This window comes from Peromyscus eremicus, chromosome 6, assembly GCF_949786415.1.
Source record: "Peromyscus eremicus chromosome 6, PerEre_H2_v1, whole genome shotgun sequence".
NCBI lineage: Eukaryota > Metazoa > Chordata > Mammalia > Rodentia > Cricetidae > Peromyscus > Peromyscus eremicus.
In genome coordinates this window covers 24,955,559-24,980,802 of record NC_081421.1, presented here as the reverse complement: position 1 = coordinate 24,980,802, position 25,244 = coordinate 24,955,559, and the positions used below count along the sequence as shown (strand labels likewise).

Here is a 25,244-nt window from a genome sequence, read left to right as displayed (position 1 = left end):
CCCATACACTGTTTTCTATATTAGGATTCCTTTTCATCCATCTGTTATTTCTGGATTCCTTATATTTTTAGACAGGGTCTCACAGAGCCCAGGCTAGCTTGGAACTTGCTGTGTACCCAAGGATGACCTCTAGCCCTCCACACTCCATGGTGATGGGATTACAAATGCACACCACCACACCCCACTGAAGCCTCACAGGCTGGAGCTACACCTAATTCGTGTTTTCACTCCAAGCAAGTGCAATGGATTCTTACAGTCGATACATATTTGCTGAGTAAATACAAACCCGTAAGTGAAGATGCTATCTCCTGTTCACTTCTCATCAAAGCGCCACACAAGCACTGAAAGGCTGCCTAACCTTCCCACACAGGTCTCACACCCTGTCCCAACAGACTCGGAAGCTTGTTTCCCTAGGGCAGTGCTCAAAGGGAACAGGGCCGCTTCAGTCAGAAGTGCTTTAGTGATGAGAATGTTTGGAATGCCAGACACACCCAAGCTTAAGTACGCAAGCACACTCCAGAGCGCAGTTTCAATGCCTACTGTTCTTTTCTTCCTCCGTAACGGCGAGTATAGAATTTTAGTGAAAGGCAGACCGTAGATACTGGTAAGCAGAAAAAACTGTGATCAGAGATTGCTCTACTCATTCTGTGAATCGCACCACAACCTTTTCAAGCTGCTGAAGTTGCCTGACAAAACTAGAAAGAAGTTGTGTTGTTTTTAAAGTAGAGTTTTTGGCTGGAGAGTTGGATAGTGGTTAAAGCGCTTGTAGCTCTTACAGAGGTCCTGGGTGTGATTCCTAGCACCCACATGGTGATGCATGATCTTCTGTAATTCCAGTCCCAGGGGATCCCAGTCTTCTTCCTAACTTCAAGGCACCAGGTCCTCCAAGGGCACCAGGCACATACATTCAGGGAAAATACATACATGGAGGCAAAAAAGTTGGACAAATAAAATAAAATAATAAATCTAATACAAATTTTACCTTTTTACTTTTTATTGAGATCTGAGGGCTTAGCAACAGATTCGCTCCTTTTTCATTTAAGTCAACAATCTCTTGGTTTTTTGTATTTTAACTAAAAAATAATTGTTTTGAGACAGGTCACTCTGTGTAGGCTGGCCTTGTCCTCCACCTCCAGCCTCATCCTCCTCAGTGGTGGGGTCAGTACACTCGGCTAGAAGTGTATTTTTCTTAAGAGCTTGTATTTTAGAACACTATATCTAGAAACAATGTTCAGAATAGCAATACTGACCCCAGGGAAAAAACTGGTCACTTCTTGTCTAGACTTCGGGGGACCTTCTTTCTGCCTGGGTTGCGGTGGGAGGAGCAACCGTGAGGCAATGTGCCTCAGGAGATCCCAAAATCTCACGTTTTTAAGTTGCTCAGATGCAAGCTGGTCTTTACAGAAGCAGTGAGTGCGGAATGACTTGGGGTGCTCGGCACTTTTTCTTGAAGTTGGAGGAGCCGGCAGAGCGAGGCCCCGCTCCTCAGGAAATGGGCTGTTTACTGAGTAAACACGCGGTAACCACAGAAACACCTGCTGCTCCAGAGGCGCCGCGGAGCCGCCGCCCCCCGCGGCCACATCCGGGCACTGCGCTGACGCTCACACGCTACGGCCGTTTAGCTCATTTGAAAGCCACGCACAGCCAATCCACCGGCACCGCCTGGAGGCGGGCCTTGGGCTGTGACCAATCAGCACGCCCTTCGGGGCTCCAGCCTATCAGAAGGGGGTTGACAGAGGGCGCCAATCAGCATGGCTCTTAGGGCGAGCGGCTGGATTTTTGAATCGGCCGCGGCCGCCTCCCTCGAGCCATGGCGGCGCCGGTGAGCGGAGCGAGTGTGTGAGGCGAACAGCCGAGGACCGCGCCGGAGCGGCTGTCTTTACATCTCAGCGTGGTGGGACTGCGGGTGAGTGGGGGCGAGTGCCCGAGCCGTGGGCGCGGCGCCCCCGGGAGCGCCATCCCTGCCCGTCCCGCCCTCCCCACCCCCGTCCGCTCCCGCCCGTCCCGCCGTCCCGGCCGGCCCTTCCTCGCGGTCCGAGCCTGGGCCCCCCTCCTGTCGTGCTGCTGCCCGGCGCCCCGGGTGAAGGGCGCAGTGGGGACCGGGATTTTGGCCGCCCGCCCGCTGCGGCCCCGAGCCGCCCTGATTGCTCTGTGGTTTCCCTCTGGAATTCCTGCAGAATTCCGATGTTCGATTTTTAAGTGTAAAACCCTGGCCGCCCCGCCCCTTCCCGGCCACAGATGTGTGTGGTTAGTGACTGTTCAGGAAGCGCTATCGGTGGATTTGGACCCCGCTTGGAGTCGCCTTGTGGGCAGCTTTGCTTAGCCACAGACTGGATGTGGCCGCAGTTGTCGTCTGTTAGGATGGCTGCCAAGGTTAAAATGAAAGGCAAGGAAAAAGATTTGGGATAGTGCCTGTAAAATATTAAGCTCTAAGTAAATGAGAACTAATCACAGTTATTAATAACATATTCACTATTGTAATTTGATTCTTTACGCTGGATAACGTTTTTATGAAGAAACCTAATTTAAAAGAACAGCTAAAATGACTGTTTGTTTAAACGGGCCCATGTGTTGTGAGACAGGGTCTCAGGTAGCCCGGCGTAGGCTTGTGCTGTGGAGCCAAGGGTGACATTGATCTTCTGATGTGCTTGCCTCCACCGGAGTGTTCCGATTACAGGTGTACTTTCACCGTGCCTGGTTCATGAGTTAATTGGGGATGACTTCATGCGTGCTACTGCGGAGCTGCACCCCGAGACAAAGACGTGTTGTTTTGTGGTCACTGATTCTGTTGTGTTTATTTTTAAAAACTCTGAATATAAAAAAAATGTGATTGGTGCATTTTAGTTTGAAATCAGATTGTTGGATGCTGGTTATATCATTATTTACCATGTAGCTCTTTTGCTGTAAATTTTGAAGCTGTTTTGGAAACATGATATATGCATTTAAGCATTTTCTTTTCTTTTCTTTTCTTTCTTTCTTTTTTTTTGTTTGTTTGTTTGGTTTTTCGAGACAGGGTTTCTCTGTGTAGTTTTGGTGCCTGTACTGGATCTCACTCTGTAGACCAGACTGGCCTCGAACTCACAGAGATCCACCTGGCTGTGTCTCTCAAGTGCTGAGATTAAAGGTGTGTGCCACCACCGCCTGGCGCATTTAAGCATTTTAAGTTAAAGAGAGTTATATAAATTAAAGTATCTCTAAAAATGTATAGTAAAAGTGGGATGATGTTAGTTCACGATTTAATTCCAGCACTCGGGAGGTAGAGGCAGACGGATCTCTGAGTTTGAGGCCAGCCTGGTCTATGGAGTGAGTTTTAGGACAGCCAATATTACATGAGAAGCCATGTCTTGAAAAACCATAAAACCTGTCTTTAAAACACGCACACGCACACGCGCACGCGCACGCACGCACGCACGCACAATACAATGCATACACACACACATATATATACACATTGTGAAGTCTTGACGTTGATGCATGATTATACATAATTATGGGCTGTATTTCGACATTTCTTTTTTTCTCTGGGGCTGAGGGGTTGAACCCAGAACATCCATCCTTCATGCTTTACCACTAAGCTACACTTCAAGCCTTAGAATATTCTAGTAATTTATACAGTGTGTATGATCAGATCAGGGTAATGGTTATGTCACATCACTTCTTTTATTGGAAACATTCAAAATCCTTTCTACTAATCTCTTTTTAATGAAGCACAGTTGGAGTTTATTTATTAGGGGAAAGTTTTTTTAAATTTTTAAAATTTTATGTGTATTGGTGTTTTGCCTGCATATATGTCTATGTGAGGTTGTCAGATTTTGGAGTTACAGACAGTTGTGAGCTGCCATGTGGGTGCTGGGAATTGAACCTGGGTCCTCTGGAAGAACAGTCAGTTTAATCGACAAGCCATCTCTCCAGCCCCAGGGGGAAGCTTTAAGCATTGTGTTCTACTAAACATTTCATTAATTACTGCATTTGGCTTTTTTTAAATCAGGTTTCATGTGATCCTCCTGCTTTTACTACCATGAGCAGCTCAAATGGTCTTATTTATTTATTTATTTATTTATTTATTTATTTATTTATTTATTTATTTATTTATTATGTATAGTGTTCTGCCTGCATGCCAGAAGAAGGCACCAGATCTCATCGTAGATGGTTGTGAGCCACCATGTGGTTGAACTCAGGACCTCTGGAAGAGCAGCCAGTGCTCTTAACCTCTGAGCCATCTCTCCAGCCCCTCAAATGGTCTTTTTGATTTATTGAACATTTTTGATTTCTTTAACCTAGCTTGTTTTTGTGAACCTTTAATCCCAACTCTCAGGAATGCTGACACAGGAGGATTGCCTGGAGTTTCATAGTGAATTGCAGGCTGGCAAGGGTCACATTGCAAGATCCCTCCTCAAAAGAGCATCAGTCAGCCAAATCAAATCATCTCCATTCTGAAAGCTGATCACCTCTCCCTCCTCTCCCTTTTCCTTCTCCCTCTCTCCAGCCCTTTTTTTGAAACAGGGTCTTCTCCTGAATTTTGGAATAAAAGGTGTGCACCCCAAGGCTTGGCCCAGGGTCTCACTCTGTAATCCAGACTGGCCTCAAATTCACAGTAATCCTCCTGCCTTAGCCTCCGGGAGTTTACTACCATGTCTGTCTTTTTTTCCTTTCTTTTTTTTTTTTTTTTTTTTTTTTTTTTGGTTTTTTGAGACAGGGTTTCTCTGTGTAGCTTTGCGCCTTTCCTGGAACTCACTCTGTAGCCCAGGCTGGCCTCAAACTCACAGAGATCCGACTGGCTCTGCCTCCCGAGTGCTGGGATTAAAGGCGTGCACCACCACCACCCGGCTCTTCTTTTCTTTTTAAAAAACATTTATTTTTATTTTTTAGGTTGTTGTTTTTTTCAGACATGGTCTCACTTTAGCCCTGGCTGTCCTGGAACTCACTATGTAGACCAGGCTGGCCTTGAACTCACAGAGATCCATCTGCCTCTGCTCCCAATTGCTGGGATTAAGGTGGGCCACTATACCTGGCTCTTTTTTTTTTTAAATTGAAAATAGATTTTTTCTTTTTTGGTATTTTTGAGACACGGTTTCTCTGTGTTTTGCTGGTTGTCTTGGCACTCTTTCTGTAGATCAGGCTGGCCTCAGATTCAGAGATGACCTGCCTCTGCCTCCCCAGTATTTTTTTTTCTTTTTTTGATTTTTTTTAATACAATACATTTGATCATTTCTTTTCCTAGATCCTCCCCATCTCCCTACCTCTCCACCTAACCAATTCCACAGCTTCTTTGTCTCTTTAGAAAACGAACAAGAAAAACAGAATAGAAAAATCATGAAGAAAATCCAAAGAAAAAGCATGAGAAGCACATACACAAGCAGAGAGACACACACAGAAAAACCATAAAAGCACAAAACAGTATATAAACAAAAGACCAGTTAGGTAAAAAAATGCCCAAAGTATTATGAGGCAAAATATTTCCACAAGAATACCACAGTTCGCTTTCAGTTGTCTACCTCCTGTGGGTATGGAGCCTGCCCTGTGATTGTGTACTCAGTGAGACTTAGGAGAACACTGTATTCTTCTTTTGAGTGGTGTCAGTTGGAGATAGCTTCTTGGTTAGAGATGGAAGATCATGTCAACTTCCTCTCTCAGTGCTGGGACCCCTTTTGGCGTGGACTGTGCAGGCCCTGTGCATGCTTCTTCGGTCTCTGTGAGATCATGTGTGCATTACTCCTGTTGATTCAGAGGGCACTGTTTCCTTGATGTCCTCCATCCCCTCCTCCTCTTCTGATGGAGACGTCATCCCGTTTAGGGCTGAGTGTTCCAAAGTGTCTCACTCTCTGCATAATGTCTGGCTGTGGGTTTCTCTATTGTTTCCCATCTACTGCTGCTTCAAGCTTCTCTGGTGATGGCTGACCAAGACACTGGTCTATGGGTATATAACAGAATGTTGATAGAAGTCATTATGTTGTGACATTTCTTTAAGTGACTTAGAACCTTGCGGTTTTCACTAGAAATGATTTTTAGAAGATGTAGGAAAAAGATTGTGTGGAATTTGTAATTGATTCTGAATAAAGACAACTATTGGAGCACTCTATAGAGAACTTTAGAATAGTGATTGCTATGGAAGACAATAAACAATACCGAGTTGTGAATATTGTATAAATATGAATAGTTATTTGTCATTTCAAAATACCTATTCAATTTCTATCACAATCTGAATTTGAGTTGCAATCTATATCCTGCTTTCCTCAAACAGAAACTGAGGCTTAATGCAGAGCTGAGCTAGAAAACAGGTGTCTGACTTGTAAGTGTATGATTTTTACAACCATGTGTAGGTCTGTTGTGTGTACATTTTGTACTACCTAGACTCACCATCCAGAAGTGAAGATTCAAACCTTACTGATTTTCCAAAGCATACAGTTTAAACTGTTTCTTTACTAAGAATCCAGAGTAGTGTCTCTCTGAATCTGAAGTAGGGAAAAGTGGACCAGTCATGAGCTCTGATGTAAAGATGAGACTGTTAAGTTAGTTAAGAAATTCCACCCCCCCCCCCCCCAAGTTGGGTATAAAGCCCAGGGTCTGCAGCATGACTGGCAAGCACTTCACCACTAGCTACAAACTCCAGCTTTATATTTCAGTTAAACTTTCTAACCTGCTTGCTTAACTTTTCAGTTCTTAGGTCCTAGTGAAAGGACCAAGTGGATTCCATAACAGGCTGCTCAGCCTTCTCTCAGATATTAGGCCTCAATTTCAGTTTCCTGAGACTGAGCAAGCAGTTTCTGGGAGGGCCATGAACAAAAGACAATTAATCACTGATGCCCCTGCCATCAGGGACAGGGAGATAGGACACACCAAGCCTGGACCACTGAGCTAGTCCCCACAGTCAGTATGTGCTAGGCCAGCCTGCCTCCACAGCAGCTCAAGGACAAAGCGTGGGACTTGTCCAGGCCTGCCCCAAAATGGATAACTATAACCCCTTTACTAACCCTAGCCAATTAAAAGTTACTAACATGCCACTTGCATAAACCAATCCTGAGTCTGTTCCTATGTAGTCTGTAGGCCCTAAGACCCACCCCTTGCTTTGCCCCTATAAAAATTCTGCCCCATTGCTACTTGGGGTCTCTCCTGCTCTGCTGCTGCATCAGACAGAGAGGTCCCAGTTAACTTGCAACAATAAAAAGACTGCTTTTGCGTTGGAGTTGGTCTCTTAATGGTCTTTGGGGAACTCTGGGTACAACACTAGAAGTCAAAGAGCTTTCTTTCATAGTCCAGATTTATATTGGTACTAATTTATATTTGTCTTGTCAAATCTTAGAGATATTTGGAAATTAATATAAACATGTCAATAATATGTAAGCTGCACAATTACCTGTGAAAGGTTCTGAGAAATCCATAAAGGTTGAGTCAAGAGTGATGATTGAAGTAGAGAACATGCTAAGTAGAGCTGATCACTACTAAATATGCACAGTTATAAAGTACATTGCAGTTTGAGCCTCAAAACTGCTCAGAAATCATTGTGATTCATGGAGTTTGACACTGGAGTTACTGGATTTGAGACTGGCAGGCATTTGGGCAGGGAGCACGAGAATAAAGATGGGATTATTGTAGGTAGCTGTTGTGTGGACGTTTTGGAAGAGAAATGGGTTGAAGACAGATGAGGAAGAAAGAAGTGGAAAAGTATTTGTGACCACCTTTTGTGCGCTTATGTCAGGGAGGTTTCTGTGTTCCTTTGATGCTCTTGATAGTTACTTGTTACTGTATTTTTATAAACCGGTTCTGAGTAGCTTTATTTTACAGAAGAGGAAACCTAGACTCGTGGAGGTTTTGAAACAGGGTCTCTTGTACTCCAAATTGGCTTTGAATTCATGTTGCCAGAGATGACCTCCTGTCCTGATCTTTCTTCCTCCACCTCTGTGGTGCTGATTCCAGGCATGACGACTCCCTACCACTTGGGCCCAGCTGATACATTTTACATGACCCAAGTACAGCTTCTAACGCAGTGGTTCTTAGCCTGTGGGTCAAGATCCCTTTGGTAGTGACATCAGATATCCTGCATATCAGATATTTACATTATGATTCATAGCAGTAGCAAAATTACACTTATGAAGTAGCAATGAAATAATTTTAAGGGGGAAGTCACCACAACATGAACTGTATTAAGGGGTGGCAGCATTAGGAAGGGTGAGAACCACTCACTGGTCTAATGCTTGTTGTTGCTCAGTGACCAGGTTTGTTTCATGTATTCAAATTTCAAATTTTGTTTTTCAGCCTCCAAAAAATAGTACAGACAATGGCTGACAACAGTGTATTAACATCTCCTACTGAGATAACAAGCTTGGCAGATTCTTCCATCTTTGATTCTAAAGTTACTGAAACTTCCAAGGAAAACTTGTGCCTGGCATCTACTTCAAATGTTGACGGTAAGCCTGTTGTCTGCTTTTAAAAACACAGAATTGTTACTTTAATTTTTTGGTAACTGATGTAACAGTTGTTAAGTTAGAGCATGTCTATTGAGTAACTAAGTCGGGCTCTATGTCTACATTCTCTGGCCATCATTTGAGCTAATGCTTCCCCAGTTTGAAAAAGGGAGTGTTCTAGTGTTGATACTGCTTCTTAGTATTGAGACAGTCTAGCTATAAAATTGCTAAGCTAGAATTTGTTGATGGTTAAATGAGGAACCACTTTTTTTTTTTCCCAGCGCTGAGGACCGAACCCAGGGCCTTGTACTTGCTAAATCCCCAACCCCAAAACGATTTTTTTCCCCCCCGAGACAGGATTTCTCTGTGTAGGTTTGTGCCTTTCCTGGAACTCACTCTGTAGTCCAGGCTGGCCTTGAACTCATAGAGATCTGCGTGCTCCACCACCGCTCGGGAGGAACCACTTTTATTTCACTGCTTTGTAGATGGTCTTTCCTAAAGTTTCCTTTGCTTTAAGAAGTAGGACCATGCTTGATAATGCTTCTTTGGGGGAATTATTTCTTGGTTGTTGTTTGTATGCCTTTTACTACAGTATATCTTTTTTTTCAAAGTGATACATAGTCAAATATTTTTGTAGGAAACTCAGAATTAGATTATTTTAACTTTCGGGAATGTTCTATTCTCCTCAGAGATAGAAGACTTTCTAGATAGGAAGAAGGCCTAGGAAGTACTGATTGTGCCGTTGGTACCCTATAACCACATTAAAACATTTTACATTTCAATAGAAGAGATGCCTCAGGTTGAAACAAGATTGATACTGGTCCAGGAAGCTGGGAAACAAGAAGAGCTTTTAAAGGCTGTAAAGGTAAGGAGTTTGGGTTTGTAGTTCATTTCCAGATGAGATTCTTCACCCACCTATCTTTCTTAATCTTATACTTAAGTCTCTTTTCCACAGACTATTAAAATAATGGAAGTCCCTGTTATAAAGATAAAAGAAAGTTGTCCTGGAAAATCGGATGAAAAGTTAATAAAAAGTGTTATTAATATGGTAGGTCAAGCATCTCGTTGCATGTGGCATGCCTCACTTCCTTCGATTGAATTGCTTCACTCTGGTGAAGGCATGAGATGTATGTGCACTCTGAATTAGAAATGTAGAAAGTAGCTTATACTTATTTTAGAATTGGGTTGTTTCTGAAATCCCAAACTAGCATTTATTATAAATACAAATTTTAGAGACTTCTCATTTAATTTAAATCAAGGATGTAATGTGTACAAAGATCTGATAATTTTCTTTACATGTTTTAGTACTTTTCCCCATTAATTTTATGTAGTTTGAATTCTTGTTGTTTTTCCAAATTATTAATACCAATAATCAATTACTGTGTCTCAGAATTTGTAATATATCTAACTAATTTTCTAGTCCATCTCCAAAACAATCATTATTTATTATATTTTGACAGATTGAACCCAGGGTCTCCTGCATGCTAGGCAAGCATTTTACTGCTGAGCCAATGCCCTGGCCTTCAGTTACATTAGTTTGCTAGGGATGTAGGAACAAAGTAACACAGACTAGAGAGCTTGTGCAACAGAACTTCATTTTCTCAGTTTTGGGAGCTCATTGGAATTGGTGCCAGCAGGTTTAGAGTCTCCGAAACCTCTCTTGGCCTGCACGTGGCTTCCTTGCTGTATCCCTCACGGTCTTGTTTCTTTGTAGTACATCTTTGCTGTTAACATCTTTACCCACATATAATCATCTTGTGAGATAAAGCTTCACTTTTCATTTTGGGTTTGGGGTTCAGTATAAGAACGTCAAGGATATCTGGGTGGTGGTGGTGCACGCCTTTAATCCCAGCACTTGGGATGCAGAGGCAGGCAGATCTCTGTGAGTTCAAGGCCAGCCTGGTCTACAGTTCCAGGACAGCCAGGACTACACAGAGAAACCTTGTCTCAAAAAAACCAAAAAAACAAAAAACTTCAAGGATAGCTGATTTGTCTCATCACTCCAGTCTTTCAAATTAAAGCCCAAATAATTTATTTATCAATTCAGAGTTATTTATTTATTTTGGGGTATTATTTTTCTGTGTATCCTTGGCTGTCCTGAACTCATTCTGTAGACCAGGCTGGCATCTGCCTCCCAAGCACTGGGATTAAAGTCGTGCACCACCATTCAGCTCCATTCAGAATTCTTTTTTCTGTTCTTTTCACACAGGAATTATGTAGGCTCTTCAGTATGTTGATTCTTGTTTTTTTTGTTTTAATTGTTGTAAGATACTTGCCTTTGTGTATTGTACGTCTGTCCCATGCAGCTAGTTTTGCTCATGACCTCTCTTTACAGCATAGGTATTGAAATGAGAATGTTGGGGCTGGAGAGATGGCTCAGAGGTTAAGAGCACTGAATGCTCTTCCAGAGGTCCTGAGTTCAATTCCCAGCACCCATATGGTGGCTCACAACCATCTGCAATGAGATCTGGCGCCCTCTTCTGTATACATAATAAATAAATAAATCTTAAAAAAAAAAGGAATGAGAATGTTAATCAGAAACCTTTTTGTTAAACTGTGGTATTTTATAGCTTATGGTATTTTTTCTTATTTTTTTGAAGATAGCAGTGTATGTATATTATCATTTTTCCTGATCAGAATAAAAAGTGGTGAACAGATCACTGATGAAGTGCATCAAAACATGTGTACTTAAATTTTTTTTTTAAGTGGGGCCTGGTGGCTTATACTTGTAATCTCATCAGCAGTCTGAGGCCAGGAAGGTTGCTGAGAGTTCAAGGCCAGCCTGGGTTATATAGAGAAGTTCAGGCTAGCCTGGCTAATATTGTAAAACCTTGCCTCAGAAAAACAATAAGGCAGTGGCAACAGCTCATTACTAGAGTGCTTGCCTAGCACGCTCAGAGTTCTAGGTTCAATTCCCGTTACCACCAAAACTAAAACTAGAGAAAGGGGAACTTCTGGTGTTCCAGTATTTGGAACTTACTGTGCATGCTAGGTGGTTATAGGCCACTGAGTCATGGAGCCTAAGTTCATGTCTTTACAGTATCCATCTGTAAAGTCTTAATGTGGATGGGGTAGATGACATAGAGGTAGAGAAACATAGTTTTTCATTATTGTATAGGACATTGGTGATTGTATGCTTTAACAGTTAAGTTTTCTACAAATCTTAAAGAAAGATGTCAAAAAAGTACCGGAGTCCGGCCGGGCGGTGGTGGTGGTGGTGGTGGTGGTGGTAGTGCACGCCCTTAATCCTAGCACTCGGGAGGCAAAGCCAGGTGGATCTCTGTGAGTTCGAGGCCAGCCTGGTCTACAGAGCAAAATCCAGGACAGGCACCAAAACTACACAGAGACACCCTGTTTCAAAAAAACAAAAACAAACAAACAGAAGTACAGGAGTCATTTTTAGGGAGTCATGTATTTTATATGGTCTATGAATGAGTTTTATTTGTAATAACCATATTAAAAAAAAAACCCTAGGAAATTAAAGTGCCCTGTGGAAAGATGGACTCAGTGGAAGAATTTGGAGATTTGGATTCCCCAGAATTTGAGAATGTATTTGTAGTCGCTGACTTCCAGAGTTCTGTCTTCAATGACTTACGCAGGACTGACTATAGAATTGTTGGACCACCAGTTATACTCAACTGTGCACAAAAGGGAGAGGTAAGAAACATACAGTTATCATGACTTCCCAAGAATCATTTTTACTGATGAAGTTTTTGAAAATTTATAATTAGAAAATTCTGTTAATTGTTGAATGTATGTAACACTTAGAATAATTCATAGTTGCTGGGTGGTGTTGCTCATGCCTGTAATTCTAGCACTTGGAGGTGGAAATTGGATTTGGAGTCTAGGCTCCATGAGCACATGAGGTGCTCTCTCCTCAACAAAATGATAATTAATAGGGGCTATTCTTATGTATTCCTTTTTAATTTTTTAGTAGTCAAAACCCAAGGCTATTGAAAGTCAGACAATGAGAACTGTGGGTATGTAAAAGCATGTACATATGGCCTTACTTATTACACCTGTAATGCCTTAGGAGAGAATTGCAGAGGCTTGGCTTCCAGACATGTGTATACATAAACCTTTCTTTTTTTCCACATAAAACTGGTGCCATATCTGTTATCATAAAATTTTAACTAAGAGGCTATTTTAGCCTCCCCCCCCCCCCCCAGGTTTTTAACTGTGTGTGTGTGTGTGTGTGTGTGTGTGTGTGTGTGTGTGTGTGTGTAAGAGGACTGCTTGGGGGGTTCAGTTCTTTCCTTTCATTATGGTGATTTCAGGGTTCAAACCCAGGTCATCAGGCTTGCCAACAAGTGCTTTTTTCTTGGAGATAGGGTTTCTCTGTGTAGTCCTGGCTCTCCTGGAACTCACTTTGTAGACCAGGCTGGCCTTGAACTCAGAGATCCCACTTGCCTCTGCCTCCCAAGTGCTGTGATTAAAGGAATGGGCCATTATGCCCAGCTACATTTTTAAAACTTTATTTTGAGATAAGGGCTTCTTGTATTCCTGGATGGCCTTGAACGTACAATCCTCCTGTCTCAGCCTTCTGAATACTGGGATTGATTACAAGAATGTCCAACTGACCATACCTGGTGGGGAGATACTTAATTGTGGAGTTTATAGAGTTTGACTTTTGTTACCCGAAAATTCAAGTAAAACTTGGGTATTGAAAAGTTGATTGGCAAGAGGAGAAATTGTTAAGCTTGGGGCCATGTTTTCTAAATCCTAGCTAAAAAGGAAGCTCATAGGTTTACACTTGTGCCCTCCACAGCCCCTGCCGTTCTCCTGTCGGCCACTGTACTGTACGAGCATGCTGAACCTGGTGCTGTGCTTTACTGGATTCAGGAAGAAGGAGGAGCTCGTAAGTATGATAAGGCAGCTTCGGAGATGTTTTCCTAGTAATGCAGATTTAAATGCCTTTGTTTCTTTTTGGTATCATGAGTTCATTTGAAAGGTCTTGAAGGAAAAACGCTATGGCCATGAGGTTCTAAATTTTAAAGAAAAATTCTGTTTTTTTTTTTTTGGTCTTTTTTGTTATTTTGTCTTTTTTTTTTTTTTTTTTTCCCAGAGCTGAGGACTAAACCCAGGGCCTTGCCCTTGCTAGGCAAGCGCTCTACCACTGAGCTAAATCCCCAACCCCTAAAGAAAAATTCTTAAGAGCTTTGTTTAAAAAGAAAAAAAAGAATGTAAGTGATAGCTGGCATGTAAATTAATAGAAAATTTTACTTTCCTGCTAATTATCAGTTACATTGGTTAATTGAAGTTTTTGTCACACAAAATAAATATTGTTATACAAGCCAAGCTTTAAGTATTCTTACCACCACAGAGAAATCACAGAAAGTTTTTTTGGTTCACAATATTTCCTAAGTTGGAACTAGTAAATATTGCTATAATTTTGTGGGACAGGTATTGATGTTATATAACCTGATGTTAAAAGTCAATATATTTGGGGCTGGAGAGATGGCTCAGTGGTTAAAAGCACGTTCTGCTCAGAGAACAAGAGTTTGGTTCCTATCACCCATGTCAGCTACCTCGCAATGGCAGCAGCCTGCCTTCAGTACTAGCTCTGGGTGATCTGACACCTGCTTCTGGCTCTGGATACCTACTTGGGTGTGTGCGTACTCACAGACACATAAGTAAAAGTGAACTTTAAAAAAGAAATCAATATATTTGTTTGTGGGTGTGGTCTTGGCTTTGATATCCAGTGTTGTAGAGTACATAAAGTGAATAAATGAAGACAATCTGTCTGTGTTTAGGCAGGATTAGAGCCTGTCGTCCGTCTGTTAACTTTCTGTGTGCATTGTTTGTCTTTTGTGTGGTTTGCCTGTAGCAATAGCAAGCTACTCTTTTTTTTTTTTTTAAAGGGGTGAAAGAAAGCCTTAGAGATCAGAGAAATAGTGATAGCCACCAACCTTATCTCTCCAGCTCTGCAGCTGCCAAAGGGGGCTTCTTCCTGTCTACCCACGCCTTTATTGTCTTGCTGGTCTGCCCTCTCATTGGCTCTTAGCCCAGCTACCTCACTTCCTTGTCACTGCCTGTCTGTACAGACCCCCAGGTCTCTGGTGGTACTGGGATTAAAGGCATGTGTAACCACACTTGGCTGTTTCCTGGTGTGTCCTTGCCTGCCAAGTGATCAGATTAAGGGCATGTGCTACCACTGCCTGACTTTTTTGTTAATGGCTTGCTATTACCTCTGGTCTCTAGGCAAACTTTATTAACATACAAATAAAATATCACATTTCAGCATAAATAAAATGTCACTACACTATATCTTTTTTTTTCAGAGTAGATTCAATAATTACAGTTTTATTCTATCATTTCTATATAATACATTTTTATACCATATCCTCCTTTCTTCTTTTAGAAAGAGATTGACTATGACCAATAACAATTTTTAACCAACCACTAAAAAGAGACAAATTAAATTTTATTTGACCACATAAATTAATGACCATTAAATGACCCAAAACCACCTACCCCACCTCTTGGGAATGTGGGCATCCTGTTCTTACAATCCTCCTGTTTTTTCATTACATACCAATCCCAGTTCCTCCTCCCTCCCCTCCCCTCCCCTCCCCAACCTCCCCCAGTCCCACCCCCCATCCACTCAGAGAGGGTAAGGCCTCTCTTGGGGAGTCAGTGAAGTCTGGCATACTAAATTATGGCAGGATCAAGTCCCTCTCCCTGTGCCAGGCTGAGCAAGGTATCCCACCATAGGGAATGTGTTCCAAAAAGCCATTTCATGCATCTGGGATAAGTCCTGGTCCCACTGCCAGGGGCTCCCAAACAGATGTAGCTACATAACTGTCACCCACATTCAGAGGGCCTAGTTCGATCCCATGCATGTTCCCCAGCTGTCAGGCCAGAGCCCATGAGCTCCCACCAGCTTGGGTCAGCTGTCTCTGTGCTTTTCCACATCCTGATCTTGACCTCATACTCTCATGATCCCTCCTCCCTCTCTTCAACTGAAGTCCAGCAGCTCAGCCCAGTGCTTGGTTGTGGATTTCTGCATCTGCTTCCATCAGTTACTGGATGTAGTGTCTATGATGACAATTAGGGTAGTCACTACTCTGATTATAGAGGAAGGTAAGTTCAGGCACCCTCTCCATTATTGCTAGGAGTCTTAGCTGGTGTCATCCTTGTGGATTCTTGGGGATTTCCCTAGCACCAGCTTTCTCCCTAATCCCCTAATATTTCCCTCTACCAAAGTAACTCTTTCATTGCTCTCCCTCTCTGTCCCTCGCTCCACTGGGCCATCTCAGCCCCTCCTGTTCCCATCTCTTACCCCTCTTTCCCCTCCCCCCAGTTTACCCAGGAGATCTTAACTATTTTACCTTCCTGAGGCCCTCCATGGGTGTTCCTCTTAGGGTCCTTTTTACCTAGCTTTTCTGGGGTTGTGAATTGCAGCCTGGTTATCCTTGCTTTGCCTCTAATATCCTTTAAAGAGTGAGTACATACCATGTTTGTATTTCTGGTTCTGGGTTACCCCACTCAGGATGATTCTTTTTAGTTCTATTCATTTACCTACAAATTTCATGTTTTCATTGTTTTTTTTTTTTTTTTTTTTTTTTTTAACCACTGCATAATACTCCATTGTGTATATGTACCACATTTTCTTTATCCATTCTTCAGTTGAGGGGCATCTAGTTTGTTTCCAGGTTCTGCCTATTACAACTAATTGCTATGAACATAGTCCTTGTGGTATGATTGAACATTCCTTGGGTATATGCCCAAGAGTGGTATAACTGGGTCTTGAGGTAGATTGATTCCCAATTTTCTGAGAAACCGCCGTACTGATTTCCAAAGTGGCTGTACAAGTTTGCATTCTCACCAACTGTGGAGGAGTGTTCCCTTTGCTCCACATCCTCTCCAACACAAGCTGTCTTCAGTGTTTTTGATCTTAGCCATTCTAACAGGTGTAAGATGATATCTCAGAGTCCTTTTGATTTGTATTTCCCTGATGACTAAGGATGTTGAGCAATTCCTTAAATAAATGTCTTTCGGCCATTTGAGATTCTTCTGTTGAGAATTCTCTGTTTAGATCTGTATCCCATTTTTAATGGGGTTGTTTGGTATTTTGATGTCTAGTTTCTTGAGTTCTTTATATATTTTGCATCAGCTCTTTGTCAGATGTGGGGTTGGTGAAGATCTTTTCCCATTCTGTAGGCTGTCGTTTGGTCTTATTGACCATGTCCTTTGCTTTACAGAAGCTTCTCAGTTTGAGGAGGTCCCATTTATTAATTGTTGATCTCAGTGTCTGTGTTACTAGTGTTATATTTAGAAAGTGGTCTCCTGTGCCAATGCGTTCAAGGCTACTTCCCAATTTCTCTTCTGTCAGGTTCAGTGTAGCTGGATTTATGTTGAGGTCTTTGATCCATTTGGACTTAAGTTTTGTGCATGGGGATAGATATGGATCTATTTGTAGCCTACATGTCTACATCCAGTTATGCCAGCACCATTTGTTGAAGATGCTGTCTTTTTTCCTTTGTATAAATTTAGCTTGTCAAAAATCAGGTGTTCATAGGTGTTCGGATTAATGTCAGGGTCTTTGATTCGATTCCATTGATCTATGTGTCAGGTTTTTTGTTTGTTTGTTTGTTTTTTCGAGACAGGGTTTCTCTGTGTAGCTTTGCACCTTTCCTGGGGCTCACTTGGTAGCCCAGGCTGGCTTCAAACTCACAGAGATCCACCTGGCTCTGCCTCCCGAGTGCTGGGATTAAAAGGTGTGCACCACCACTGCCCGGCTATGTGTCAGTTTTTATGCCAATACCAAGCTGTTTTTATTACTATAGTAGAGCTTTACAAGCTACTCATTAAAAAAAAATAAATGTTACATAAAATTTAACATTTATAAAAATTTGTATAAGTTTTGTAAAGTAGTTATGCTAAGTGAGTTATTAATACAGATTTTTGTTCAAATTAGTTAAAATCAATTTTGTTCAATTTTTCTTTTGAGGTCAAATTGGTGACATTGGTTCATCACATGGGTGGAGTTATTCGAAAAGAATGTAATTCGAAAGTAACACATCTGGTGGCAAATTGCACACAAGGAGAAAAATTCAGGGTATGTAAACTTAATATTTTCATTTGTTTTCAGTATAGTATTGCTCTGTAATGTTTTTTTGTTTATATGTTTGTTTTGAAATGGTCTCATACTATAGTCCAGGATAATCTAGAAATCATTTTGTAGGCCATGCTAGGTTTGACATCACGAGTGTCCTGTTTCCCCTGTACAACTCCTTCGATTATAGGCTGCTCTACCGTGCCTGGTTTGATGGGGTTTAATAATATCACTCTTGTTGATTCACCATTTACGGAGGGTCAGATTGGAATTTTGCCATTGGCATGTTTAGTAAAGGATTTGTGATGTAGCTCATTATAGAGTGCTTGCCTAGCGTGCACGAAGGACTCGTCCAGTCCCTGGCACTGCATACCTGTCCTAACAGTGCATGATTAATCCCAGCTGTTGCCGTGGAGACAGGAGGCTCAGCACTTACAGGCCGTCTAGGTGGTTCAAGGTCAGCCTGTGTTCATGTGAATCCCTGTTTCAAAAAACAGAGGGAGGCAAACAGAACCTTTAGCACAGATTTAATCTGTACAGAACTGTGGCCCATCAGGTTTTCAGAAGGAGTGAAGCCAAGTTAGACATGGAAGAGAAATGAGTGGGGTGGGGAGGGTAGGAGAGGGGTTTGCTAGCAAATGTTGTCCGACCGTAGTGACAGGCAGGTCAAGAACTGTGAGAACAGATGTTTCACTGTTGGCTTGATACAAGTACAGCCTCTTATAAAATGATCTTGTTCCTTTGCATGTGTTAATTATCTGTGTATTTAAATAAAAAAGAGTTATCTATTTGAAAAAAAACAACAGGAAAAAGTATGTTTCTCTTAAGACCGGGTCATTTCTTTTCTCTCTCTTTTTTTTCTTTTTGTTTATTATGGGGGTGGGGATAAGTAAAGGGTTTATTTCAGCTTACATTTTCACATCACAGTCTATCACCAAAGAAAGTCAGAGCAGGAACTCAAGACAGGAACCTTGAGGCAGAAACTGATACAGAAGCCATGAAGGAATGCTGCTCACTGGCTTCTCAGCATGGCTTGCTTTTATACCCCAGGCCCATCTGCCCAGAGGTGCTATCACCCACAATGAGCTAGGTCCTCTTATATCTATCAATCACTAATTAAGAAAATGCCTTACAGGCTTGCCTACAGCCTGATTTTGTTTTTTTAATTTTATTTATTCTATGTGCTTTTACATCATGTATCTTGATCTCATTCATTTTCCCGTCCCTTTGCGTCTGCCTTCGCCCCTGCACACTCCCCAAATAATACAAAATTTAAGAGAAAAAAATTAAAAAAGGAAAAACTTAAAAATCTTGTCATGGAAGTTGCAGTGTGACACCATGAGTCATACCTTGAACCCTTTTGTCCGTATATCTTTACTTGCAAGTATTCATTGCAAAGAGTCTTTGGTCTGGTTTAAGGTCTCTGGTTTCTTTTTTCTTTCTTTCTTTTTTTTTTTAATGTGCATTGGTGTTTTGCCTGCAGATCAGATCTTTGAGTTACAGACAGTGGTTAGCTGCCATGTGGGTGCTGGGATAAGAACCCAGGTCCTTTGGGAGAACAGTCAGTGCCCTTAACCACTGAGCCATTTTTCCAGCCCCGTCTCTGGTTTCTACTACCGTATGGGTGCTGGGCACTTGCTTCGGTTCTTCCTGGATATCTTGTTGTTGCCCTGTGTTGTGGAGTTCCTGTAGCTTTGAGTCTTCAGGTCAGGTCCCTTCACGTGCTCCAGCAGATCATAGATGGGGTAGATAATATATATGGTGGGCGAAGTCCTAACCTTGGCTTGGGCCTGGGCAGCTGTAGGGTTGGTCCACCAGATGTGAAATGGGGACAACTGTCCCCTGCTTACAACTTTGGGCCTCGCTCACCTCCACCTGCACTAACAAGATTGGCTCTCCCACTCTTATGATCATAGGGCCAGGTCTCCGAACTGCCCCAGATGTTGATGGGGGGAGGTTGAGGGGAGGGCAACTCCCTTCTGCCCATGCTGCCACGAGACAGATGGGTAATGGGGACAGCTCTCCCATGCTCACAGTTTTGGGACTGGCTCACCTCTGCTGGTTCTTTTGTGCTGCCCTGGCGAGGTGCAGGGTTTGCTCTCCGGAGTGCTACAACTGGTGGGCGTCAGGGACTGTTCTGCTTATGACCACAGGGTCAGCTCCACCTGCCCCAGACGTTGATGGCGGTGGGGCAGCTCTTCTCCGCTCCTGTCAGCACAAGATGGATGGATGGTTCATGGGACAGCTCTCAAGTTCACAGTTTTGGGCTGGCTCACCCACACCTGTGCTCAGAGGTTGGCTCTCTTGTGCTGATTTGTGTGATTGAGACAGGATCTCTATGTAACCGTGGCTGTCATGGAATTCAGTGTATCGGCCAGGCTGGTCTGAAACTCTCAGAGATCCCCCTGCTTCTGCCTCCCAGGTGCTGGGATTAAAGATGTGGGCCACTGTGCCTATCCCAGTCTAGCCTCCCAAGTGCTGGGATTACTGGACTATCCATCCTGCCAGCTGAAAATAACTTAGTAGGATTGAAGTCCAAAGAGACCCTGAGGACCTGAAAGCTGGAGAACTGGTCTTGCTCATTTCAAGGGGTGAACTAGCTGGGGCAATGCTGAAGAGCTCACCCTGGTTGTGAGGAAGGGGGAGAGCTGGCGACCGACCAATCCTGCAAGTACCCAGGCCCAGAACCAGGGCTGTGAGTTGTCCCACCCAAAATCCACCCCACCTATGATCTGCTGGAGCACATGAATGGGACGGTCCTGCAGACCCAAAGCAGCAGGATCTCCACAACACAGGGCAACAGCAGGATATCCAAGAGGAGTCCTAGTGAGGGCCCAGCGCCCATAGGTGGTAGAAAGCAGAGGCCTCGAGCCAGACCATTGACTCTCTGCAGTGAACACTTGGATGTAGAGATACACGGACAAAGGGGTTCAAGGTGTGACTCACAGTGTCACACTGCAGCCTCCATGTTGAGCTTTTTTCCTCTTAAATTTTATTTTGGGGGAGGGGAGCTTTCCATAGGCAGAGGGACAGAGAAATGAATGGGATTGAGATGCATGATGTAAAAGACACAAAGAATAAATAAAAAGAAAGTTAAAAAAAAAGAATTGGGTACCATGGAACTTATTTTAAAGTTACAGTTACTTTAATAAAGTAGAATGTAAAATTCTGCTAAGAGTTTTGTACATAATTCTTTAGAAACACTTCCTTGAATGTAGTTATTTACAGTGAAAACTCATTGTGATTGATGTTAATATTCTTAGGTTGCTGTGAGCCTGGGTACTCCAATTATGAAGCCAGAATGGATTTATAAAGCATGGGAAAGACGGAATGAGCAGTAAGTGCTTAGGAATCCAGTAGTTTATTGTGTGAATTCAACATGTTATTTATTTATTTAAGAAAATTGATGTGTGTGTGTGTGTGTGTGTGTGTGTGTGTGTGTGTGTACTTGAATGCACGTTGTACCACGTGTGTGCAGTGCCTGAGGAAGCAAGAAGATGGCATCAGATCCTCTGGAACTAGAGTTACCATGTGGGTCCTGGAACTCAAACCTGGGTCTTGCCTTGTGGAATAGCAGCCAGGGTTCTTAACTACTGAGCCATCTCTCCAGCTCAACGTAGTATTTTTTAAAATGTGTGACTTTACCCTTTGTTTTAAAGATAAAGCCATGTGCCAACAAAAACTAAATTTGTAGATCATACAGAAAAAAATAAATTCAGTCTTTGAATAGCTTAGGGAATAAAACATAGGTTATGAAACAATTAATTGAAAGATTTGGTATCATTGGATTTTACTTTGTAAAGTACTTTTTGTGTGTGTGCACGATAGTTTGTGTGGGCATGCATGTTGCAGCACACATTTGGAGGTCAGAGGATGACTGTGGAGTTGGTTTCCTCCATTTACTTTTACGTGAGTTCTAGGGATTGACCGTAGACTGTAAGGCGTTTGTGGCACGTGCCTTTCCTGCTGAGTTAGCTCACAGGACTGATTTTTGTGAAATAGGTTTGACTGGGTAGTTAAGATGCTTTGGTGGGTGGTGGTGCTTGCTACCCAGCCTGCTGACCTGTGTTTGATTCCCAGGGCTCACATCAGGGAGAGATTGAACTTCCAGGGGTTGTCCGCTGGCTTCCATGTGTGCATTGTGGCCCCCATGTGCACACATACAAATAAAATGTTTGATTATCGTAAACATTCTAAAATTAGCTAGGTAACAGCTTACTGTTTTTAGGTATTTGGATTATATTACAGTTTTTTTCTACTTTATGTTTAGATATGTTTGAATTGGTGCTTAAAATTTATTATCTTATTTTGCTAACTTTCCAATTACTGATTCTCTGCTGTGGCACTTCATCATTATGTAAAATTTCATGAAATTGGAGAATATCTGCTATAAAATTCCAAAACCACAGCCAGGATGTGAAGCTTGTCTGTGGTTACATTTGGTCAGGTGTAATGGCCCCTGGGTCTATGCATGTTACTAAGCGACATCCAAGACAACCCCCTCTTTTTAAGAAAAGAAAGCAAAACAGACAAAACCGAAAACAAACTGCATAAGTTCAGGACCTTAGGTAAGATATTTTCAATAAATGTGTTATGCTAAGACCTTTAGAATCCTGAGATACCAAACGGATGTGCCGAACTGATAGAATTTAAGCTGGCTTTACAAGTGCATATTTGTTTTTAGATGTTTCTGCGCAGCAGTCGATGACTTTAGAAATGAATTTAAAGTTCCCCCATTTCAAGATTGCATTTTAAGTTTCCTGGGATTTTCAGATGAAGAGAAAAACAGTATGGAAGAAATGACTGAAATGCAAGGTAACATAACAAGATCTATGTGGTGGTTAATGTTGTCCAGAGACTAGTGTCTGAGCGGTTCTGAGGGAGTTTCTAGCCTGGACTGATGGAGGCGGAAGACCCCCTCTGACTGTGGGTGTGCCGTCCCATGGTCCCATGCATATGAAGGAGAAAGTGAACTGAGCACCTGTGTTTGTTTCTGTGCTTCCTGAAATGTGACCAGCCATCCCGTGCTTCTGCTACTGCGGCACCTCTGCCATGCATGGACACTTGAACCCAGCCGAAATAAACCCTTGCAGCTCTTATTAGAAATGACTAATATTATAAAAGTTGTATACATTTTTATTCCTCAGGCCTGTTCAATCACTTCTTAATAAATAGCTGCTGTAGAGATGAAGTTTGGAGAGCAGTTATTTGGCTGATTTATGTTTGTTTATCTGTGCTCCTGTTCTCTTTAGGAGGTAGCTATTTACCAGTTGGGGATGAAAGGTGCACTCACCTTATTGTTGAAGAGAATACAGTAAAGGAACTTCCATTTGAGCCCTCAAAGAAACTTTTTGTTGTCAAGCAAGAGGCAAGTAACTCCAGAATAAAATTAGGTAGCTTTAACAATACTCTAGCTTCTCTGCTGATGTAGATTTAAAATTTAATTGAATATTTTCTTTCTCCTCTAGTGGTTCTGGGGAAGCATTCAGATGGATGCTCGTGCTGGAGAAACTATGTATTTGTATGAAAAGGTAGGTTTTTGCTCTTGAGCTATTGGTTCTGTGAATTTTTTCATATAAAATTGATACTTTTGTGTCCAGAACATTTAGAAAGCATGGTATAATTAGTATACATGTCATATATCTAACTTTTTAGAATAAATAGTTTGAATACCATATTCTTAGTCTTTGTAAATTTAAGTGAAACTGTGCAAGGCAGTGAGTTTTCTTTTAATGTCCTTACTAGTTGTATGCCAACTTGACATAGCTTACGTCATTTGGGAAGAAGGAGCCTCAGTTGAGAAAATATCCCCACCAGATTGGCTTGTGAGCAGGCCTGTGATACACATTTTTGATTGATGTGGGAGAGCCCCCTTCACTGTGGCTGTGGTCCTTTGGTGGTCCTGGGAACTATAAGAAAATAGGCTGAGCAACCCATGAGGAGCAAGTACTCCTCCATGGCCACTGCTTTACTCCCTGCCTCTGGTCCCTGTGCTGACTTCCCGGGATGATGGATGGACTGTAAGCTGTAAGATGAAATAAGCCCTTCCTTTACCAAGTGGCTTTTGCTCATGGTATTTTATCACAACAATAGAAACCTTAACGAAGACATTTAATATAACATAAGTTATTCTCTGCTGATTGTTGACGATACTGTCATCAACAGTAACACCCCTGTCTTTAGAAACTTTACAACCCTGCTAGAACCAAGGTGCGTTATAACCAGATACTGTTTTAGAGACTCTCATTCTGAGAGAGTGGCAGGGTTGAATAGGACAAGTGAATGTTGAACCAGCATCCTAGGCTAACCAGGTGAGGACATTGGGTAGAGCAGCAGGGAGAGTAAGCAAGCTTGCGACTAAGTAGTTCAGAATGGTTTTTTAAATTAGGGGAAAGAAAACCAATAGGTGAAGTTCAATAGATAGGAAGACCAGAGTTCTTAACATCCTGAAGAGCTGCGTATTATTCAGAATTGTGAGTTATTGTTATTAAAAAGATGAATGTGAGCAAGAAAGATTCCATTTTCATGTTGGATATCAACAAAGAGGACTATTAAATTCTAGAAAGATTTTTGAGAAGATTTACTTCAGTTTGAGATTTAGTAATTTTGAGTGGAGAAGCCGGGTGTGATGGCACATGACCATAATCCCAGGAGGCTTCAGAAGAAGGTTTTCAGTGAGTTTGAGGCCAGCTTTGGCAATGTAGTGAGGTACCAGGGGAGCCCAGGTTACTCAGCAAGACCCTGCCTCAGAAAGATGAAAATAATTTTTGAATGCTGTGTTGAATATAAGGTTTTAGACTTACTGTTTCCTCTATAAAATCTATGTAATTACTCACTGTGCTCCTTAGTCTTGTTCTCGATGTAAAGTTCTCAGTGAAGTTTGAAGTGTGCTTTAGATGTAGTGAGAGAGCTCTAAACTCTGGTTGAACTAGGAATGTTTCAGGAGAGATGAAGCGTACTAAGTTCCTCCCTGCTGTAGTCGAGACTGAAGACACAGGGTGTGGTTCACCCTCTCTCAGGTCATGCCCTAGAAGAGTAGCTAGTAAACAGGCCAAGAGACAGCATGGAGAAGGAGCTATGGAAGAGGTGCGAGGCTGCCTGTTACAGTGGTGTCCTGACCGGTCGGTTTCATGAAGCTTTGAGGTTGTCTAGTAGACTGCGAGATTCTGAGAATTGGTGTTCCTGTCTCAGTCATCATGATAAAACTGAGCTGCTGTGCTTTTCATTTTAGACTAACACTCCTGAGCTCAAGAAGTCAGTGTCTCTGCTTTCTCTAAGCACTCCAAACAGCAACCGCAAACGGCGCAGACTGAGAGAAACACTGGCCCAGCTCTCCAGAGAGACTGACCTCTCCCCGTTCCCTCCCCGGAAGCGGCCCTCGGCTGAGCACTCCCTTTCTATTGGCTCCCTCCTGGACATTTCCAACACACCCGAGTCCAGCATTCACTATGGAGGTAATTCACATCTTACAAAACTAGTGACTAATAGAAGAAATCCCTACTCCAGTGAATGGATAGGAAAGGCTTTTCTGTTAATTAACTTATCCTAGTTGAGGAAATAAGACACTTGGAAAGCTAAGCATAGCTGGGCAAGGTGATACACCCCTGTAATTCCAGGACTGGGCAGGTGCAGACCAGAAAATGAGTTCAAGGCTGTCTGGCCAATATGAGACTCTGTCTCAAAAACCAAACCAAACCAAACCAAACCAAAAAACAAATTCCATAAATCAACTATGCACAGTAATGCTTTTGTTGAATGATCGTTCACTGTAAGCTTTTGTGTGC

The 25,244-nt window shown here is 42.3% G+C and overlaps 1 protein-coding gene across 2 annotated transcripts in view; it reads left to right on the top strand.

Moving 5' to 3' along the window:
- Positions 1 to 1,714: 1,714 nt before the first annotated feature.
- Positions 1,715 to 25,244, top strand: part of Ect2 (epithelial cell transforming 2) — a 63,866-nt gene continuing 40,336 nt past the window's right edge. Inside the window, exons 1-12 of one of the 2 annotated variants that reach the window (XM_059265281.1) lie at positions 1,715 to 1,906; positions 8,254 to 8,405; positions 9,188 to 9,267; positions 9,358 to 9,450; positions 11,877 to 12,059; positions 13,171 to 13,260; positions 17,356 to 17,463; positions 20,724 to 20,797; positions 22,145 to 22,275; positions 22,713 to 22,828; positions 22,929 to 22,991; positions 24,692 to 24,914. In XM_059265281.1, the coding sequence (XP_059121264.1) occupies positions 8,276 to 8,405; positions 9,188 to 9,267; positions 9,358 to 9,450; positions 11,877 to 12,059; positions 13,171 to 13,260; positions 17,356 to 17,463; positions 20,724 to 20,797; positions 22,145 to 22,275; positions 22,713 to 22,828; positions 22,929 to 22,991; positions 24,692 to 24,914 (1,291 nt within the window). In that variant the 5' untranslated portion in view covers positions 1,715 to 1,906; positions 8,254 to 8,275. Of the gene's footprint in view, positions 1,907 to 8,253; positions 8,406 to 9,187; positions 9,268 to 9,357; positions 9,451 to 11,876; positions 12,060 to 13,150; positions 13,261 to 17,355; positions 17,464 to 20,723; positions 20,798 to 22,144; positions 22,276 to 22,712; positions 22,829 to 22,928; positions 22,992 to 24,691; positions 24,915 to 25,244 lie in introns of those variants that run through there. The other variant, XM_059265280.1, reaches the window with a different exon arrangement.